At 38.9% G+C, this 21,985-nt stretch overlaps 1 protein-coding gene and 1 long non-coding RNA gene across 4 annotated transcripts in view; one reads left to right on the top strand and one right to left on the bottom strand.

Moving 5' to 3' along the window:
• PALMD (palmdelphin) overlaps positions 1-21,985 on the top strand; it is a 46,219-nt gene that overhangs the window by 14,567 nt on the left and 9,667 nt on the right. The window contains exons 2-3 of the mRNA XM_001489422.5: positions 1,812-1,892; positions 6,241-6,365. Of these exons, the coding sequence (XP_001489472.1) occupies positions 1,812-1,892; positions 6,241-6,365 (206 nt within the window). The remainder of the gene's footprint in view (positions 1-1,811; positions 1,893-6,240; positions 6,366-21,985) is intronic.
• LOC111773576 (uncharacterized) overlaps positions 1-21,985 on the bottom strand; it is a 147,310-nt gene that overhangs the window by 121,804 nt on the left and 3,521 nt on the right. For 2 of the 3 annotated variants that reach the window (XR_011438808.1, XR_011438809.1), the window contains exons 2-3: positions 9,415-9,588; positions 8,605-8,761 (exon numbers count right to left, since the gene is read on the bottom strand). This is a non-coding gene — a long non-coding RNA (uncharacterized lncRNA). Of the gene's footprint in view, positions 1-6,505; positions 8,762-9,414; positions 9,589-21,985 lie in introns of those variants that run through there. The other variant, XR_002808194.2, reaches the window with a different exon arrangement.

Below are 21,985 nucleotides of genomic sequence, written 5' to 3'. Positions count from 1 at the left end.
AAATGGTGTAGTGAAGTGGCTAAGAGTGTGGAGACTGAACTCAAATTCCCTGGGTTCAAATCCTGGTTCTGCCACTTATTAGTTGTGAGAGCTTAGATTAGTTAATCTCCCTAAGCTTGCATTTCCTTTTCTGTAATATAAAAACTATTACAATATCTCTTTGTTATTATGACTGTTAAGTGAAATAGTGCCTGTAAAATGCTTATCAAAATGTTGGGCACAAGACACTTAAAATATTACTAATATTTGCTCAACGACAGCCTCTAGAAATAGCGGAGAATTGACTCCCAGATTTTCAGAGTCTTTGTTCCTAATGACCAGATTTCATCCACAGAAATGTTTCTGAAGATCCACGCTTTTGCCTGGCTGCTTTTTTCAAAAGGCTGCTTATGAAATTTAAGAAGTAGTGCTGATGAAGTCATATAATCTTCTTACACACAGAGAAGCACGACATAAAGTTGGAGCATAACGTGTTGTTTTCTTCAGCAAATGTACCTGAACTTACACATCATAAAAGAGTTTTTATCTTCAAAGGAGTCACAGCAGGAAGCCGTGTACTTACTTCAGTAATCCTGCCAAGTGTTTCTGGAACTCTCCCTTCTAAATTACCTTCTGAGCCTGCTTCACATTCTTTTAGATGTCTTCATTGGCAACAAATTTTTATCCTTTGGGAGTCTTCAATTTTGAAGGCAGATCTAAAAATAATTCTTACAAATAAGGTGGAAGATAATGTCACCTCTGGTCAAAAATAAGGAAATAAGGATCTTTTTGCATCGCTTGTAAAACGTCTCGAGCAATTCCAGAGAAAGAATCTCAAAAACATTTCAGGCCAATGGAAGCATTATCAGAATCTGTATGTTGCTTTCTGTGAAATTAACAGGTTATGTGTTTATTTACTTGATTTTCTTTAACAAATACTTATAAAGCACTATGTGCAAGCACTATTCTAGGAACTTTTACATATATTAGCTCATTTAATGCTCATATCTGATGGGGTAGATACTCTGATTATCCTCATTTTACAGATGAGGTCCTTGAGGCACAGAGAAGTTAAGGATTTTGTCCAAGGACACAGAGCTAGTAAATGGCAGAACCAGAAGTCAAACCCAGGCTGCCTATTGAAGTACATATGCTGTATTTTCTAAAAAGTACAACCTCTGTGTATTAATAGTTATGCTTTCTGGGTTTTCTAAGGTAATGCAATTTAAACTTCATGAAGATACTACAAAACTCCATGAATTTTTTTTTAACCTCAGCTAAAGGCCCTCTTAGTGTTAACGTGTATTATCTGATCCCTTTGCCCTGTCTTCCCATAGCAAGGTTCACAGGGGGAAACAGTCTCACTTTCTAGCTTCCTCGCTTTCTAACGTTCCATAGGCTGTCCTGTTTTCCTGCATTAGCAGACATTTTATCCAGCAGTTTCTTCAGCCCTGTGCCAGGAACAGCCTCTCTTCTCACAATGTTGCCTCATGCCTATTTCAAAACTCCCTCCTTAAAATTCACTTTTTACATTGCATCACTCAGTAGCTCGATCTCGCTAGACTAATGGGGAAGATAGAAAGGGGAGAGCGGAAGGAAAAACATTAAAATATTTTTAAGTCCTCTTTGAAAGAGAACCTTGTATCGTTTTCCATCAGCAAAATGCTTTGAATATCTCACTTTGCTCTCCTTTGCTTTGAAATATGAGTTTCCAAAGCATCTTCATACCAACGCCAAGGGCATACTGCTGGCCGGTTATTTGATAACAACCCCAAGGAAACATATTTAAGCAAAATGAAAAAATAGATTATTCTAGAACTTTTTTATTTCAGGATAAAAGAAAAGTACAGGAAGAAATCTCACAGAAGCGTCTGAAAATAGAGGAAGAAAAACTAAAACATCAGCATTTGAAGGTAACGTATGACTTTCATTTCAATGATTTTGTATTCAGATATTCTAATGGCACTCAAATTCGATAGTGAAGAAGCTTTAGGAGGGAAAAAATTCCATCATAGCGTTACTAACACCCTAATAACCATAGAGGAGGCCAAGAAGCTAGTAATATTTGCATATGAGATTAATGCCTTCTGGCAAACACGTGGAAAGTTGAAAACATGGTTTTATTGCTTTTACCCTTTATTACTGAATTTCCTCATTTTCTTGGGTAACATTGAGAATTCAGCCTTGATAATTTGGCCCTGAACACAGTATTGCTTAACATCCCTAGGGAGCAGATCCAGCTAGGAAGTCTCTTTTGAAATTGATGAAAGACCAGCCTTTCCCTTGGGGGGTGCAGAACAGACGCTGTCTGGCCTGGTCAAGGATGTTCATATTTAAAAGCTCGGGGCAATGGATCCAATGTTGTTTGAGTATGGCTCGGGTTTTTGTTTTATTTTGTTTTGACAGAAAATGAGATCATAACCAAAAATAAACCTCCATTTTCAAAATCAGACTTTACATCTTTCGTGGGTGCGGTCATTTTGTAATTAAAGCACATTGAGTTTCAACATTTTATTCTGTAGCTTAGTCACAGGATGCAACCAAATGACAAACAGGAGCTCCTTGTGAACAGGCCCAAGCAGGAAACTACTTACCTGGCAGGGCTGCTATCAATAGATGTAATGAATCCCTCAGGGAAACAATTGTGGGGTCTACAAACTTAAGTTAAACTTGCCAAATTCAGCTAAATCCATCTTTTTGATGAATCAAGTATCCACCTCCGAAGAGAAACATAATTTAAGATTTCAATCAACCTCAGTTCTCTGGTTTTGTTTGTTTCTTTGCTCCTATACAAATTGACATTTCTGATGTTTGATGGATCATTTCAAAGCATAGCCAGCCTGCTACCCCTACAATATGTCACACTGAATTTACGTGAGTAGTAGACATAGCCAAGAGATGCAATGTGTCCTCCCAGAAAATGAATGAAATAAAAACAAATTTTAGCAAGTTGTTTCAGTGCAACTCAAATGAAGTCAAAAGTCAAATCTACAACAATTTTTGAGATAGGCCATTACTAGCTCCAAAATCAGTGCTTGTGTGCCCTCTCTCTCTGTCAATCTCTCTCTTTCTCACATACACACACACAATTTACACACAGTTTGGGTCTCCCAGTGAACTAACTACTGCTTCTGAGTAAACTGATAGCTCTCTAGCATTCAGCAATTACTATCCTTGTAGAATGAGTAGCCAAACAATAATAGAACTCACAGCAGAAGAAAAGATTTTAATATCCCCTCAGGTTTTAATATTCCTCATTCTAGGATCTAAGTTTCACATAGGAAAACTCTGACACACTGAAAGGTCCACTTCTAAGGTGGCACCTCATTTGAGTACTTGCCAAAAATAGTCCAAAAAGCAATAGTGTGTGATAATCCCTATAGGTTTGCTTTCTAGAACCCAGGAGACCTCTTCTAATCTAATCCAATCAAAACATTTATCATGCTTTGGACTGCTGTACACACTTGTGCGGATTGTGCACTGCACAAAGATACCTGAGAGAGAGGTGCTGAAATCCTGCCCCCACTCCCTTGGAACCGTGCAGCCTGGCACAGAGCTGCTTTGCTTGGAGGATGAAGTTTCTTTTTCTCTGGCACAAAGGTGCGGTCTGCCTTCCCCAGCTGTGCACTGACCCAAAGGGCTGGGAGTAGGGACTAATTTGCATATTAATACCATAGAAACTAGCAGCGGCCCTGCAGGGCTGTAGACCTACCTGCAACCTAGTGGGAAATTCAAGATTCAATAAATAACTATGACAAGTCAAGTGATGATCTTTTTAATATTTAAATATGAGCGTAAGCAGTTCTTTAATCTGGGGTGGTCAAAAAAGTTTCTATTAAAGGTGTGGGATTTAAACTGAGTCTTAACCGATAAGTAGAATTTATATAGGTGTCCATAGGGCCTTTCAGTCAATAAACATTTATTAAGCACCTATTATGTGCAAGGTACTAAGCTGGATACTAAGAAAATACAATAAAATTTGGTCTGTGATGTTAAAATGGTAACTGACATATAAATTTAAGACATTTATACTGTGATGCACACTGTATACGAGGCTTAAGTTGCAAAGAGAACAGAAGAAAGAGTGGCAGTTTCAGTAAAGTACATTCTTTCAAGCTTTGCAGAAAACGGTTGGCTATAATGAACAGCAACGAGGCATCATTGCAAAACAGGGTTCAAAAATGTGTAGAAGTATTTTAAAAGTCGATTCCAAAATACATTCACCAAGTCAAGAAAGCTCCGTCGGCCTCTACAGATCCCAGTCTTTCTTTTATTTCTTCTTCATTCCTTTGTCCCCATCCCAGTGACTCTCCTCACCACTTTTCTGATTGAAACTATTTCATGACACTTCAACCACCCACTTTTAAACAACACAAATGTAAACATTTATAAAGTTCGCCTCCTGTATCAGTAGCGTACATTTCAAAATAGTTGCAGTAACTCACTCTGATATTCTTTAGCTCCGGAACCTGACAATGGGTGATGTGCTGGAAAGCTGGTTTTGCTGGGACCTCATTAGTGTTCTAACATTCAAACACTTCTGATATTTGTGTACTTGGATCTTCTCGCCTAGTATCATGATCACAGTCTGATGCCACCAAGAAACACAAAACACACTACATCTAGAAAACTCTTCTTCTCTGGAAGTCCATTTAACTCATGGTATGAAAAACTAATTTATTCCTAAAGTCTTCTCTAACTGCCGCGTAGAACGCAGAAGTGCTTCAAGGTAACCTTTCCCTAAAAAGTGGCCAAAAGATCTATTACCCACATGTCATTTATATTTTCATTTAGCTAATATGGCTTTTGATTCTGAATGTCACTGTTTTGAAATAGATTTTATCATATTCATTAGACTCCTAAACTAAAGCACCAGTCTAAACTGTGGCATAAAAGCAAAATAAGTGTGTTGATTATTACAATATATAATGGTACCATATCATTTTGATGGCACATCTAAATTCTATATTTTATATTTAGATGTGAAGAGTTCTCTGCCAGAGGCAAAGGACAATTTGTGAATTATGGAGAAAGTTTTATAGGGCTAAAATTAAAATCATTCTGGGGGCTGGCTCTGTGGCCGAGTGGTTAAGGTTGTGCGCTCCGCTGCGGCAGCCCAGGGTTCAGATCCTGGGCGCGGACATGGCACCACTCGTCAGGCCACGTTGAGGCAGCGTCCCACATCCCACAACTAGAAGGACCTGCAACTAAGATATACAACTGTGTACAGGGCGGGGTTTGGGAAGATAAAGCAGGAAAAAAAAAAAAAAAGATTGGCAACAGTTGTTAGCCCAGGTGCCAATCCTTAAAAAAAAAAAAAAGAAATTATTCTTATTCCTAACCAGACTAAGAACTGAGAATGTAGCCCCAAGTTAATGTATCACAGCACTTTCTCTGCCCTCCACCACTCAGCATCATAAGACCAGCCAACCTGAGTGTTTCTTATAGTGATATGTATATAAATGACTGAAATAATCTTTTCTGTTCTATTAAAGTTGACAAAAATTCATCTCACCAATATTTAGACAGATCAGTGAATTTTGTGCATTATATTATTGGAATTATTAAGTAGGGAGCTGAACTTAAGGGATATCTGGAACCAGAGGGGTTCTCAGAAGAAAGGAGGGGTACTGAGTAGGTAAAACAATAAATGTCGACCACGCAGCCTAAGACTAACACTGAATTAGTTTAAGATACAGCCACAATCTCTTGTTTTGCCCACCATTCCAATTAATCCCACAAAAGATGTTTTTTGAAGCAGTCAGTGTATACTGTCACTGGGATGAATATCAAAATGGCTTCAGGGAACTTTTTACTTTGTTAGGGTCACAAGATATAAACCCATCTACCAAACACATAATAGTAAAGCATCACATGATAAGGTCCCTATAAGACTGCTATAAACATACAGCAAACATATAGTGCATGTGAACATACAGTGCTGTGTGACTCTGAAGGAGAGTTCTCTGAAGGTGAGGACCCAGCTGTTGGAGGTGCAAGGGGAGGACAGAGATCTTCATAGAGAAGGAGGGACCGGAACTAGACCTTGAAGGATAACTAGGAATTAGATACATAAAAACTGGCTTTGGAAGGAAATCAAGAAGTATGCAAAGAAGGAAAATACCAGATTTATTCAAGAAAGGCAGTGAGAGAAAATAATTTCTCCTTAATAAGTCCATTATGGAAATTCATAAGATTTGAAAGCAGTCAGAGATTTTGGAAACTGTTGACTAAGAACATCTTTGTGTTTCCTGATATCAGAAAAAGGCCTTGAGAGAGAAATGGCTTCTAGATGGAATCAGCAGTGGAAAAGAACAGGAAGAGATGAAGAAGCAAAATCAACAAGACCAGCACCAGATCCAGGTTCTAGAACAGAGTATCCTCAGGTACGGCCCTCACTGAGATATTCCAAACTACTTTTATTTTTATTTTGTCACATGCTGCATGTATAAGGGCTATTCTCGTTTGTAAGGAAACAATCAGATCTTCCATTTGGATTTCTAATAAAGACTAAGGAACCACATCAGAAGGCAACAAGAGAAATTTTAATGTAAATTTACAACTAAATGTAAAATAAACACAAGACGTATTCTTAAAATACATATTGGTAACTTACCACAGCTCTCTAAGCTGATTTCCTCACCTAAGGGATGATAGTAAAAATATCTATCTTTTACAGTTGTTGAGCAGATTAAAAATATGTGTGCTAAGCTATTAGCATCTACCTGGCACATGGCAGATGATCAAGAAACAGTCCTTCTTCACAGCCCTAGCTCCCACTCTCACCTTAGGACAAGTGACAGGTCCATGGGTGTGTTTAGACTGCCCCTCCATCACATCTTTCCCAGGCCCACCCCAATCACAACTATGGTATTTGGAAAAGAAGGCACTATGGGAAGACTTCACTAACATTTTCTCCCTGTTACTTCCCTGATTATTTGGTCACAGGTGTTGACCTCACTTCTCCATGTCCTTCCCTGCCCATCATACAGGATCGGGACAGAGGCAGCAACTTCTGATATAAGTGTTTAAATTGCCTTGGCTTAAAATGAGATGATGAACATATAAAATTGGAAAGCTCAAATATAAGATGAGATTATTAGTATTATTACAAAATATAGATAGTGTGGAAGAAAGAGATATGGGAAATGTCAGAATCATTTCCTAACCTAATATGGAAAAAAGATGGAATTTCTTGTGGTATAACAACAATAATTCGAAGCCTATGGAACTTTGAAATATAGGTAAGTTTTAAAACTTCACTCACTTTGAATTTGTTTTCTTTAGTGAGGACTATAGGAAAAATCTGGAAGATAAAAATACCAAGTAGCTGTCCTATGACCACATTTTGTCCACATTCAGCACACTATGCAAACAGATCGCCTTAGGTCTAAAGTTGACGACATGGAAAAAAGCTTCCTTTTTTCAACTGATTTCCATTTTACTTGCATAATTTAATATGCTTATATATTTAATAGCTAAAATCATTGACTACTCATTCTTATTTAGATGTATTTTGAATTAACAATTCTTAAAAAGTTATATTTTATAATTGAAATGTTTACATTTATAAACCCTCAGTTGTTTGCCCAAAGAGTGGTAGATAACAAATACTTAAAAATGACTCAATGAGTCAACTCTACCGTTTGGAAAACTTGATTCTTCATAAGGCGTCCCTTAGCAAGAGCTTCTTACCAAAGTCTGGCTTAGCTGATGATTGCTTTCCTCATTCCTCAACACAGAATGCTTATCTCTGAAGGGGTCCTGAATTGAATCCCTGTACACCCTTCGCTCAGCACAGACACCTCCTTGCTTTCCTCAGAGCCCCCTCTTCAGAGTCTTTCCACGTACTGAACACCAACAACTTTCTCTGCACCAGATGATAATTGAAGTGGCTACATATACTCAAACTCTATTAACAAGGTTGGACAGCATCCTGAGTAATCCCAGAGAATTTATTAGGATTCTACTGATTGCTTTCTGACCTTGCCTGAATGCTCTGAGAAGCACATACGCTTCTCATAGTATTGATAGTGGCTCACCTAGTTAGAGCCCCTATCTGACCAAAAAAATAAAAGAAGGAGGAGGAGAAAAACATATTTACTGAGCCATATTAGAAGCCAGGCACTTTCCATGTATCATCCCATTTAATCTTGATAACCCCGTTGAGACAGGTGTCATTCTCTTCACGTTTTGCAGAGAGATTAAAGAATTCACACAATTAGGAAGTGGCAGATCAGAGACTAACTCATTTGACTACCCCGTGCTGTCTATAAAATCACGGCACACAGTAACCTCTCCGGGCTGAAGAGGTTTTGTCTCTTACAGAAAGCATGTCTTTGAAGCACATTCTGTCCCTTGGTTCTTTCTCCAAACAGCTCCTACCACACTCGGGATCTTCCCCCATTGTCCCTCTAATACTTTTGAGAAATTACCAATAGCATGTCTGTTCATTACCCAATTTCTGGCATCCCACTACAACTCTATTTTAGATCTTCAGGATGTCATTAATCCATCATTGTTCCTTTATTAACACCAAATGATTTTAATCTCCAAATATAAATAATCACAGTAATGGTTCATTTTGAAATTGGCTTGTGCAATTTACAAAGCACTTGCACTTACATTAAATCCTTTAATGCAGCAATCCTAGAAAGAAAGCGTCAATACTTCCATTTCATTGATGAAAAATGAGGCTCAGAGAGGATAAGGGACTTAATTAAGGTTACGGAGCCTGCAGAGGTAAAGCTGGGCCTTAAAGCAAGCCAGGTTCAGTGCTGTCCTGCAGTAAAATCAAAAGAGAGCTATAAGTGTCAATGTTCTGGAAACAGGCAAACACCTAACACCTAATAGCAAGCTGCTTTATTTAAGGAATGGTCTTAAAAAGATGTATTTGCAAAGAGTTAGTAAAGAATTTCCATCATTGTGACCCATAAAGGCATATTTATCTCATTAAAAATGTGCAGAGAAGAGAATGTTCTGGAGAAACAAACGGAGACAAAAAAATATCCTTGCCTTGTCTGTATTAAAGCAGCCTCTGCTACTGCCCAGTGTTAGAGAAATCACGTTGCCAAAGCAGCTTTACCTGATAACTGAACATTTTCTTCAGATATTTCTGAAGCTGCTAAATAATCAGGTGCATGTTTTTAAATTCAGTCTTTCTCCTAAACAACTATCCACAGTGCTTAAGAAGCTCTTCTTACCAGCTAAATACAGTACATTTTCCTGTTAGCTATGAATGGCCACTGAGCCAACTGGTGAAGTTGAACTAGGCAGAGCCATCCTCCTCTAAGCAGGGAAAGTATCCCAAATCCCGAATGTGATTCATCACTTGACTTAGGCGCCTGCTCAAGGGTGACATTTGCCATCTGCCAGGCCTCTCAGCTAGAGGATAAGATTTTAATAGGAGCATCAAAATAGAAACGTTGCTATTACCTTGGAGTCTGTAGCAGGGTCAGGCTTTGCCCATGAAGTTTTCATTCCTGTTACTTCCACGGTTTTTGTGAGATGCACTGAAAGGGCACGGCCTTTGGTCTTCAGATCCTTGTTCTGCTGACCGTAGTGCATAAGGCTGGCCATATTCTTTCATCTCTTCGGGCCTCAGTTTCCCTGTGTGTAACAGTGAGACAATCATAGCCACTTTGCAGGACTACTGTGAGTGAAGCAGCTCTCAGAGTGCCTGGCACGTGGTAGGTGTTCAAAAAAATATAAGATACCATTCCTTACTAGAAGTCACAAATAATTAAAAGAAGGACACTGCCTGGAGCTTTATCTGGGAATTTTTATCTTCTGGCCAAGATCTCTCATTTCTTTATGCCAGCACAAAGAATCTTTTCTTGGAATAAACTGAGATGACCATCCAACTGGGATTCTTTCCATTTGGAAATAATTGTTGCGTTTTCTTTATGGCTTCAGGACTAAAATGCTGATAATAGGGGTTAATTTCCACAGAGCTTTTGTTATGGACCAGGCGCTGTGCTAAGCACTTCATATATATTATTTCACTAAATTCTCACAACCACCTTATGAGGTTGATAACATTTAACAGGTGAAAAAACTGACATTTATAGAGGCTAACTTGCCCCAAGTCATACAGCTAAAAACTTTAGAGCCAGGATTTAAAATCTAATTAAAAGTCCTAATCGTAAAAGTGAAATTGTGCCTCGGATCCTGCAGAAAAATTTTACAAAAATTATATCTTGTAACTGCTACTCTTTTACAGCATTTTTTACTTCCAATCCGTGCTGTGATTTCACTCTGATGTGCATCATTTTATGTAGACATTCATGTGGCCCTTTGCCATATTAAGAACACTCAGAGGTTCCCTGACTCACACATAACCTTTAAGTAAAGTATGTCTATTTATTCATCTTCTCATCTTTTGTTTTTCAAAGAGAGGCCACATTTCAGAAAATAAGTGGATTTCCATGGTTTTTGTCTCTGAGTCACATTCTTAGCTTTGGAACAGTATTAGTGAATATTTTGCCTGGTGCCCTGATTAATACCTCACGAGGAAATGTTCCCAGGAGGAAAACTATATTGAACATCTCTTTCTGAATCACTGTGCTTAAATAGAGTTTCAATTTGCCTCTCAAATGAGCCCTGCTCTTACTGTGACCACTGAACCGTTCGCTTCCTGACTGTAGGCACAGGTGCAAATTCAGCACCAACTTCTCAGTCCAAACATCCATGTGCACAAATTGATAGGGTGGCTTAGAAATCCTATCCTGTCACTCCTGTTTCTTTCCTCCATCCGATAGCCTACGCCCAAAACGACACCTCAAGCACCCCAAGAAGTGTCCAAAGGAGTTAAGACATTCGCATCCTAGGTTCCTCTTTCGTATCCAGCTGCCCTGCCATGCTCCATGACTCCCTCTGCCAAGTTGCCTTGCATCAAGCTCCCCTCCAGACACTCGCTGCTTCTTGAACTGTGTCCAAAGACCTCTGACTTTAATTGGAGCACACAGGGCGCCTGACAGCAATGTCATAAGCATAAGATGCAAAAGGTCAACTGTCAAGGCGAATGATGCAAATACACTGCATTCCCTTTGAGAGGGATTATCTACTTATGATTAAATGTTCTTTAATAAGGATTTTTTTACTATTCTGAAGTACCCTCTGACCCTCTGCCTGCCTTTAATGCACTTTCACTTGTCTCCAGATAGTTAGAAACTGCCTTCCACATATGATACCAATGGGAAGGTGCATGTGAAGCCTTGGGATTTGTAGGTTGTTGTATGTCATGAGAAAAGCTGAAGAACGGGCCATTACAGCAACTATTAGCCATCCTACCTAACTTATGGGAAATTATTCCACAAATGGTAATGGGCTACTAGAAAATGCATTCGGCTCAACATCATATAAAGCAATAATCTACTCGGTGAACTCAAAAGGTAGCAGGCAAGATTGAGTTTCAAAAAAGAACCCAAGCATTGATGTATAAATACAAAGGTTAAATGATTTTGTTGCTAGTTATGGTTTATCAAAGTTAAGCTCGTTATGGTTTCTATCCAAGTTTAACCCCTACCTAATGCTTTTATCTACCTACACAGGCCAACTGTACCTTAATGAAACTAATGCCTCATCAAACACAACAAGGCATGCTGCATGAAAAATATCACATTCTACATGTTTCTGCCTTCCTGCTCCACCCAAGCAGCCATATCTAACATCACATTGCAGGGAGGCTGACAAGCTGCTCTTTTGGGACAACATAAGAGAGAAGAGAAAAGAAAAAAGGAGGGGAAAAAAACACCATTTGTTTCTTCTTCTTAAATTTGCTGTTGCCTAGAAACACTCAAGAAATTATTCTGAGGCAATTATATGAGTCAAAATCATTCCAAGCATGTTTTTCACTCTCCATATTTGACTAATTGCTTTACCAGATTTGCAGTAGTTCATCTGTTGTTGTTTTTAATTTCCCAGATATTCTGATTATTTTTAATTCAGGAGCTTTTTTTAATTTAACAAAAGGAGTGAAGTAAACCAAATTTCCAGCAAAAAAAAAAGGAAGAAATCTATCCCCTCCAAAACACACAAACACACACACACACACACACAAGCACCTAATACAATGCCTAGCACATGGTAGGAATACTTGTGAATACATAGCTTAATAAGTGAATGAATGAATGAAAAAAAAGGATGATGAATGGATAGATGTATGGACTTGAAAATATCTATTAAAGGGACCAGCTGAAGAAGACTAGACAATGACTTGAACATTAATACACTAAAAAGGAAAGCCTTGAAATTCTTTAAAAAGTAGAAAAGAATAAACACCCAACTGTCTTGAGTCAAGGGTAAAGTTCTGTAGCGGTGATGCCCCTGGTTTGGGGGGCAGTTGCTGATGGCATGTTTTAACATCTCACCATCACTTTTACTGTCATACCTTTCCCCCTCTTTTGTATGCTTTTATTCTCTTATCCCCACCTCCCAGCATTCTCTCTTCCTCATACCTGTCAATCTCATCTATATGTTAGTAGAAATAAGGATTAAATGGTAACCCAGAATAAACACTCCCCCACATTGTGGTAGACTAAAAGGTGGATTAGATTAACCTCTAAAAGTGAGCCACTTGTTCCACTTCAATTCAATAATAACAGCCCCCCTTTATGGAGCACCTATTATGTACTAAGCGTTATTCTGAGAATGACGATTCTCTGAGGGAAGTCTAATTAGCACATTGTTTTACACGTAAGGACACTAAAGCACAGAAAACTATAAATCTAGTAACAGCCAAGATGTGGTCACACATAGATCTTTCTGACTCCAGATCCTTCCCACCATGCCTCACCCTGCTTCTTTTGATTCATTTCAGTGAACATTTATTCAGAACCTGCCACATGGAAGTCTTTGGTCTTGTAGAGGAAATAACAAGAATCATAAGTTCCTCAAAGCAAATTTTTATATGTGTTTACCTCTCTTTACGTATTTTAACTTTTCAAAGTGTTTTTACATTAAATATTCATTCAAAACAATATTCAGTAACTTGAAACACAAATTTAAGACCATTATCAAGGATGTCATAGATCTTTGGCTGGATTGACAGGAGTAAAGAAGGAACAAAGCATCAACTGAACAATCCAGAAAGTGGGAGGGGAGTTAGTTTCAGTGATCCATGCTCCAGGTCGTGGTCACAAAGAAAGAATGTTCAAGGGCAGAGACTCACTATATTAGAGAAAGTGCCGGTTCAGCCATAGGGTCTAGGTTTCCGCATTCCCAGGAGAGTGCCCAGTGAGTAAATCTACCAGCCCAGAAAACTTCCACACCACCCCTTGCAATGCATCTGCCATTGGCAAATGTCACTTAGTCCATTTAGAACACCCAAGGCTAACTGGTCCTTGTTGGTTATTCTGTGTTATATTAAGATTGGAATTTATATTTATTGGTCTTCAAATAATAGAGTCCTGTTCTTGGCATCAAACATGAGCAATTAACACTAGAAGCAAGCAAAAATGAAGTGGATAGAAAGTAGAAAATACAGTGCCTGCTCTACAATACTGTTAGAGATAAATGTTAAGGGTTACAAGGCACAAAGCCGGTAATTATTTCTCAGGGGAGAGATTCAATGGCTATATACATTTTTGAATATATTTTGCCATTTCATTATATGGTTATAAGTAGTTTATTCACTAAAAACATTTTTCCCCTACAATTTTCTTTTTTAAGAAAGAAATTTCCTCAAATCATGGATAAACACATCTGCAGTTAACTTGCCCTGTCCTGGCTACAACAGTATTTGAAGGTCACTTGGGAAACTCATGTCACCTATGCAGAGGTCAATTTGAATTATTATTACATTTATTTAGCTCTTATTAAAAGATACTCTACAGGCCCTAATTAAAAACCACACACCCAACTTTGGTCCTGCCAAAGCATTTGAGAAGCCGTAACTAACCAATTGGCCATACCACACCAACCTCCAGCGTGCGTTTATTTGCATTTGTTTGAAATTACATTTGTAAGTTGCACATGAAAGTGGCTGATTCTCTGAAAACCAGTTTGGTTTCTTATTTTTCATAGCAAACGAAACCCTTAATTTGCAAAATATTATTCTGATTAAGAAGGTTTGCTTTTCTACTGAATCATTCTTTTCTGACATTATCTGCCTTCATGGCAGTTTCAAATTATGATAGTATATCCGCCCATAAGGTAATTATTAATACTTACAGAGTTAGATTAGGAGATGGGATTCACCCATGCAAATACTGCTCACATGTAACTATAAATTATTCAGCTTTCCTAAACATCTGCTCTGTTCCCAATTATCAGAGCAGACTGACACTTGTTTTAATGTCACTGTTGGGCTAGCTCTCTGCTTCTAGTTATCTTGAAGCTGCTGTGTGGTTTTGCTTGTCCTGTTCTTAAAATGCTCAGAATTAGAGGCAATAGATCTGGCTGGGGCAAATTTAGTGTTTGCTGTATGCCAAATTCTCCCAACTCTCTGGCATGCTTACCCACAGCATGTGACTGTTTGCACTGCTGGGTTAGATCTTCCTTATTGTACACGTGCCCTTTGGCAAGGGCTGATTACAAGGCAATTCTTGTCCTAAATGTGTGCATAGAAGTATTCTTTGTCTTTTTTTAAACACTTTTATTTCAGTTTGGTGAATAAAACGTGCCTGACAAGTAGTAACGGCTTAATAAAAGTTTGTTAAGTGTTCGATGAAATTTATCAGATCCCAACTGGAAAAAACAAAGCAAATGAATCAGCCCACCTCCTACTAGACTGTTACATGTGTCAGAAGCATGAACCGTTTTTTATTGAGAAGATACAGCTTGACATTACCATTGGCCAAATTATCTATAGAGATAAAATATCTTTTACCTCTGACCCATTAGTAATAACTTATCTGCCTATAACATATGACCAACACACTTCAGTCAATATTTCCTGGTTAAAGTCATCAACTATGTGTACTTAATGGTATCCATTGTGATTCCAGAGTTATTCATTTAGATGAGTTACGATTTAAAAATAAATTTAAAAGAACTTTCTTTTTGCATTGCAACCTTAACCATTCAATACTAACTAGGTAATGTTAATACAAACCATGTCAGATTTGATAGACTATTAGAAACATGTCAATTCTTTAACCTCTAGGAGCAAAGACTTTTATTTTTCTATTTTTACTAGCTAACTACTTGAAATGCAACATTCTAATGAGTGATTCTGCAAATCAATGGAAAAAATTCTGAAAAATCTCTTAAAGCATTAAGGTTCATCCCCATAAGTTTATGCAATAGTTAGCATACTGGTTTTGGTGCTTTAAAAGACTCCATAGTAGCAGTGGCTTAAACAAGATTAGAAAGGTTCATGCTTCTGACACATGTAACAGTCTTAGCTGGGAGACATGCAAGGGGAAGCGAGCAGCAAGATTACATGAGATGATGGAGAGACCCTGTTTCTTTCCTTCTTGTTGCTTTGCTACGCCCTAAGTGATGCCCTTGGTTCAAAGACAACTCACCACCACCTCATCTGCATTCCAGCGTAGGAAGAGGAAGATAAATGGAGGACCAACAGCTCTATTTTAAGGATATGACCTGAAAATTCCCGGTCACTTCTGCTAATATCCTATTGGCCAGAATTTAGACACATGGCACCATTTAAATGCAAAGGAGGCTGGGAAACGTAAAAGGTAGACAGAAAGACACATAAAACTCAGGGAGTTCTATCCCTAAAAAGAACAGTAGAAATGGATTGGCAGGAGGGGTAAATAGCATGTTTTCAAAACAGACTATCATATTCTTTCATTTATTAAATAGATACCACATTAAATAGACACCATCCCCACAAATACTATGAAAATTCTACTCATGCTGGAGCGCTGTTTTGGTTTTCTGTCTAGAACAGTATGTTCAAGGACTGGTGTGTCCCTGAAGCTATATTAGCACCGTGCTTCCTCTAAAACCATTGATATTAGAGTTGAAGGTCAAATCCCCAAATAGACCGGGTAGATTTTCTCTTTCACTGGAATTGTCATAAAGGCCCTGCTCTCTCCTCTCCCTAGCAGACTAGGAAGTGAAAGCAATAACTCGTAGTAATTGAGAAACTCCTCCAAGTCACGCCCTGTACTAGAGGCTTACAAACATTATCTCATTTGCCTCCTCAAGACAACACTTTGTGAATACTATTATTATTCCCCTAGTGAGGAAACTGAAGCTTGGAGGGGTTCAATAATTAAGACAAGTGTGTTAGCTTTGATATGAGCCCATTTCCTGTTTCCGTGGATGGAGCTGGGAAAAAAAAGAGGATAAAAGGTGAACTCTCACACAAAAACTCACAAAATATAGGGAAACCATCAGCCACCTCCTCTTCTCCCAAGATTCAGTGGGGAAGAAAGGAATAAGAATCTCTGGCCCAAGGAAAAATCAAGGGTTACCACTGCTTACCACTCCAGGCCAAATTCAGCACCTGCTGGAAGCAAACCATTCTGAGAGCCTGTGAGACCAGAAGAAACTGGATCCCTGTTTATCTAGCTTGGGGTGGGGTTGTTGAGGTGGTTCTAGCATTTCCATCAACTGGCGTCAGAGTTTCAATTGGCCGTCCGTAGCTGCAAATTCCTCATCCCTGGATTCAACCAACTGCAGACTGAAAGGCCTACAATGGTTGTGTCTGTACTGAACATGTTGGTTGTCAGTGCTGTGGAGTGGGTTCCAACTCCTAGTGACCTTGTGTACAGCAGAGCTGAGCCCTGCCAGGTCTTTTTGCACATCCTCTCACCTTCAAGCGCTACATCAGACAACACTCTGCTCCTGTTCACAGAGTTTTCATGGCCAATTTTTTTGGACGTAGGTGGTCAGGTTGTTCTTCCTAGTCTGTCTTAGTCTGGAGGCTTCGCTGAAACCTGTCCACCATGGTGACTCTGTTTCATGGGTGACTCATGGGTACCATATCTTTCAGCATCACAGCAACATGCAGCAGCCACAGTATGGCAACTGACAGACAGTGGTGTGGTTCCCTGAGCAGGAAACAATCCCAGGTGGAGGCACTGAGAGTGTTGAATGTTAACCACTAGACCACCAGGGTTGGCTGGATTGATCACATATAGACTTTTTTTTCCTTCTCATTATTCCCTAGTTTAACAGCTATTTACGTAGCATTTGCATGGTGTTAGGTATTAAATTATATAAGTAATCTAGATTAGATTATAAGTAATCTAGAGATGATTTAAAGTATGCAGGAAGATGTGCATAGGTTATATATAAAAACTATGCCAATATATAAGGAACGAGCATTTGTGAATATTGATATCCTCGGAGGTAGGGATGGGATGTCCCAGAACCAATCCCCCAGGGATACCAAGGGATGACTTTATATCAGTAGTGGCACAGCCTGGGTCTAAGACCTGCTGACTCAGACCCTCCCAAAGAAATGGCCATTGGGTCCTCTCTTTGGGCATAGTATCTGGCTTTTAATAAGGAAGTTTGGACTACCAACGCACAGTAATTCATCAGTCCTTTCAAAGCATATAGCCAAAGCCAGCCAAAAACTTAATTTCAAACATCGCATTGGTGGTTACAATCAAACTGCAGTATAATCAAATTGCATTAACCAGCTTTATATTTAAGACCTAAAGCTTCCATTACTTTGAACAACAGTCTTGTGTCCTAGCAAATAAAGTCTCGCTAGCTTAGGAAACCCCAGACTCTTTGAAGGAGACTGTTCTAAACTCCCACCAAAAACCAAACTCAAGCAGCCAAAGAAAAAGCTAGTAAAGCCTAGACTTTAATCCTGGTCAGACTAACTGGTCCACTAATCAGAGAAAGTCCCAGTTCAACAAAATCACCCTCATGGAGATTAGGACAGAAATATTACCTTTACATGTAATGAGTCGGCACTTTACCATGTTGGTGGACCCCAGCTAGCATTTTAATTTCACTTTCTTTGTTATCATTGAAAGTAAGAATTCCTTTTATACTGCTGAGCAAAATGAATTCTGAGTCTAAGTTCATAAGAATCCATTTTCTAAAGTTTTGTTCCCACAGTGGCTAATTAGAAAGGAATTAAGAGCTCAGGCTCTGTCAGCAGAGATTTGATTTCAAATTCCATCCTGCCACAGGCTACCTGTAAGCCTCCGGGCTGGTTACCTTTCTAGGTGCCCAACTTGCTCATCTGTCAAATGGAACTAGGAACAGTGCTCATGGGGGGATATTATGAAGACTAATTAGGCCAGTGCCTGGTACAGTGTAAATAGTCAACACATGGTAAATGTTGTTATAATTGCTAACAAATGAAGTGCTGTAAGGGAGGACATAAACTTTTGAATTTTTTTTTCTCCTGAATTTTTTTTTCCAGTCTATTTGGTCCCTAATCACAGACTCCATCAGGTTGTTAGTCCTTGTTAACTCCACCAAAAACTGAAAAAGATAAATGGACCCTTAGCAGCAGAAAAATTGCCTTCTGAAATAATTCCTTTTTGGTGCATCCAGCATTTATGTGCTGTCCTTTCTCCAAGACCAAAAATTGCATGTTGGAATTCGATTGGGGCCATTATCTTGTGATGATTAAGGAAGGTTGTTACTAGAACAGAGCATGAAATGAGAGCTACCTGCTTTCACATAGAGAGCTCTGGAAAATAACCCTCTTTTCCCCCAGCAAATAGGCAAGGAGAAGAAAGATTCCAATAATGGATAGCATTACAAATCCTTTTTCATGTACTCTGCTTATCTAAATTGGCACATGATGCCTGCCCACCATCTCTCAGAAACTGCGAGAAGTACCAACTCATCCATCAGGCCCTGCCTAACAGCCCGGGAGGCACCAAGAAGGATATTTCTCTTTCTCTGCTGCCTGTTTCTCACCAAACTGAATCAGCATTTCTAGGAGCTCAATTCCCATTCTGAAAGGTAATACCTTCTAAAGATGGGGATGGCAGCACTTATGGAAATTCTAACCCATCAGCTGAGAGATAAGCAGGTGAGGTTAGAGAGTTATCCCCCAGTGACCTCCCCAGAAGCTTTCCATGTAAAAGTATATAAAAAATTTTACATACATATAACTAAAATTTTTCATATACACACACATATATGTATATATATGCGTGTCTATATGAATGTATATATGTCTGTGTATACATATATACATATGTATTTTCCTAATACTTCACTTATACTTGTTAAATTTTTCTCTCTACCCAAAACACTTGGAAAGAGATTGGATGTGAGTCCCTAATTTAAGCTCTGCATTTTTTGAACTTTAAATCAGTGTAGCGTATCCTCTTAACTAAGAACGGTCACTGAGCAAGGAAAAAAACATAGACACACACACATACACACATATACACAGAGAGAGAGAGAGAGACCTGAAAAACAAGCTAACTCAAATGGTCATTTTAAATAAAAATAAGGAACATCAAATTCTATTCAGCAAATAATAAGTTTGGATGCTATATTATGGCTAACTGGAAGAGAGAAATAATGAGGAAAAAGTAACAATATCAGAGAGTTGGATATGGTTTCTCAACCTCAGCACTGTTGACATTTTGGACCAGGTGAGTCTTTGTTGTGGGGGACTGTTCTGTGCACAGTGGCACGTTTGGCAGCATCCCTGGCCTCTACCCACTAGATGCCAGTAATACTCCTCAAGCTGTGACAACCAAAAATGTCTCCAGACATTGCCACATGTCCTCAGGGGGAAATCACCCTCAACTGAGACCGATTGTTCTAGATACACGAAGATAGAACCTGCCTACCAATTGCGGTTTTGGTTTCATGTACCTTCAGAACTGTCAGTCCTCAAAAGCCTGGTGCATTACCTGATGCAGAGCCCTCCTCTCCCACTGCTGGCCCGCTATAGCAGCGCCTCCCCTCTGAGTAATGACCGTGTGGAGGGGCATCTGGGGAGAAGCCTGTTCATTGCTCTCAGTTACAGTTTTCTAGGTTTCCCATCACTTCCACTGGCATTCTGATCTCTTAGAAAGCTTTTTTAGAACAATAAATCTCTAACATTTATCTCTTAGTGATATTTATGTTGTCCATAAATAATATACAGAGGTATCAAATCAACATATAAAAATAGGATATTGAAGTGGGAATTTTAAGAAATGCTCTACATCAGTAGGCATCTCCCTTCAGAGGTTTGTGATTCTAAGTCATTAGCATTAAGATGCTTCCTTATTATCCTGTTGAACTGAAAGCTGGCTGTCACTACGTGATAAAGAACAGAAGGGGAGTGTTTGTCTGTTTCTACTTGGTTTTCACAAACATGTCGTGATGTGTCATTTGTCTGCAGCTTCATATTAATGCAGCTTTCACCCAGTGACTTGAAAACCTTCAAAAACATTCATTAGTAGATACTCTGATGAGGTTAGCTGGCTTTCAACCTCATATTCTTACCGTATTAGTCTAAAGATAATTCATGAGAATCATATGACATGACATTACCCGCGGGTCTCTCTACAGAGGAAAACAACTACAAATACCAGTGCATTTCATAATTCCCTGAGATGTAGTTGGCCAGCCAGACCACAAGCTCTCTTTCTGTGCCCGAGGAATAGAAAGAGGCAGAGACAGGAGGAAACTAGCATTTGCTGAGTGCTCACTAGTTCTTTTATTCCTTATTAAACCCCATGAAGTAGTTAACTTTGCCCAGACCTCTAAATGTTCAATTGCCCCAGGATTCAGTCCTTAGAACCCCTGACTTTCCAGGAAATCTTCTCACTCTTGCAGCTGTAAATGCCAACTCCTAAATTTATATCTTCAAACTCAGACTTCTCTGAACTCTCAACTTCTTTATCTAGCTGTCTTATCCATATCATTACTTGACTGTCTCAAAATAAACATGTCCCCCACCAATCTCCTTTCTTCTCTTTCCCCAATTTCTGTTTGGCCAATTGTGTTCACTTTTTCCAATTATTCGGGTCACAAACATTGGAATCACCTTTGATGTCTCTCTTTCTTGCAAGCACATATAATCTGTCAACAAATCCTGGCAGCTCTTCCTTTGAAATATTTCCAGAATCCAGTTACTTCTCATCCTTCTACCCAGCAACCACCCTGGATTAAAAGTCTTCATTTAGATTATTACAACAACTGACCTCCATGTTTGCCCCCTCCAGTCTATTCTCAACACAGCGGCCAATATAATTGTTTACATTTCATATCATAGCGTGTTTCTCCCCTCTCAGAACTCCCAGTCGTTCCCCAAAGGCCTTACCGTGCCCGAGGCTCTGTATGATCTGGCCGCCTGCCGCCTTCTGACTTCATTTCTCACCACTTTCCTCCTTACTACCTCAGCTCTTACTTCAAACTTTGCAGTTACTCTTCCCTCTCTCTGAAGCACACTCCCCTTGAAACCCTCATGTGTCCTTCCCTCATTTCCTTCACATCTCTGCTCAAATGACGCTTTATCACAGAGACCCTTCCTGACCACACTATGTAAAATAGTGCTCCCTCCCCAGACACTCTCTCTCCCCCTTGTTCTTCTGTTTGTAGCCCTTATCCTACCTTTTTCATGGGAATATTTTTCTTCATGAATAAATGTGTGTATGTATATTCACATGTTTGTTTATTATATATATATATGTACATGTATTTTTATGGTTGTATATGTAAATATGTATGTGTATATTGTATGTGTGTGTATGTGTGTATATATATTTTATATATGTAGATATATATATAAAAAATCCAGAGCTAGGTTTGCTCATGGGCCATAGTTTGCCAGCTTCTGCAAGTGCGTCTGTATATATATATATGTGTGTGTGTGAATGAATAAATATGCACATACACACACACACATAGACACATTTTCAGAGGCTGACAAACTACAACCCAGAACCAAATCTATCCCTAGCCTACTTTTGTACAACCATGAGCTAGGAATAGTTTTTATATTATTAAAGGATTGTAAAAGGTAAAAAAAGAAAAAGCATGAATATGCAACAGAATTCGCATGTGGCCTTCAAAGTCTAAAATATTTACTATCTGGCTCTTTACATAAAAAGGTTGTCAGCCCCTGTATTCGTGTATTGTCCGTGTCCTCCCACTGGAATGTAAACTC

This window comes from Equus caballus, chromosome 5, assembly GCF_041296265.1.
Source record: "Equus caballus isolate H_3958 breed thoroughbred chromosome 5, TB-T2T, whole genome shotgun sequence".
Lineage (NCBI taxonomy): Eukaryota > Metazoa > Chordata > Mammalia > Perissodactyla > Equidae > Equus > Equus caballus.
This window is presented reverse-complemented; position numbering and strand designations above follow the sequence as displayed.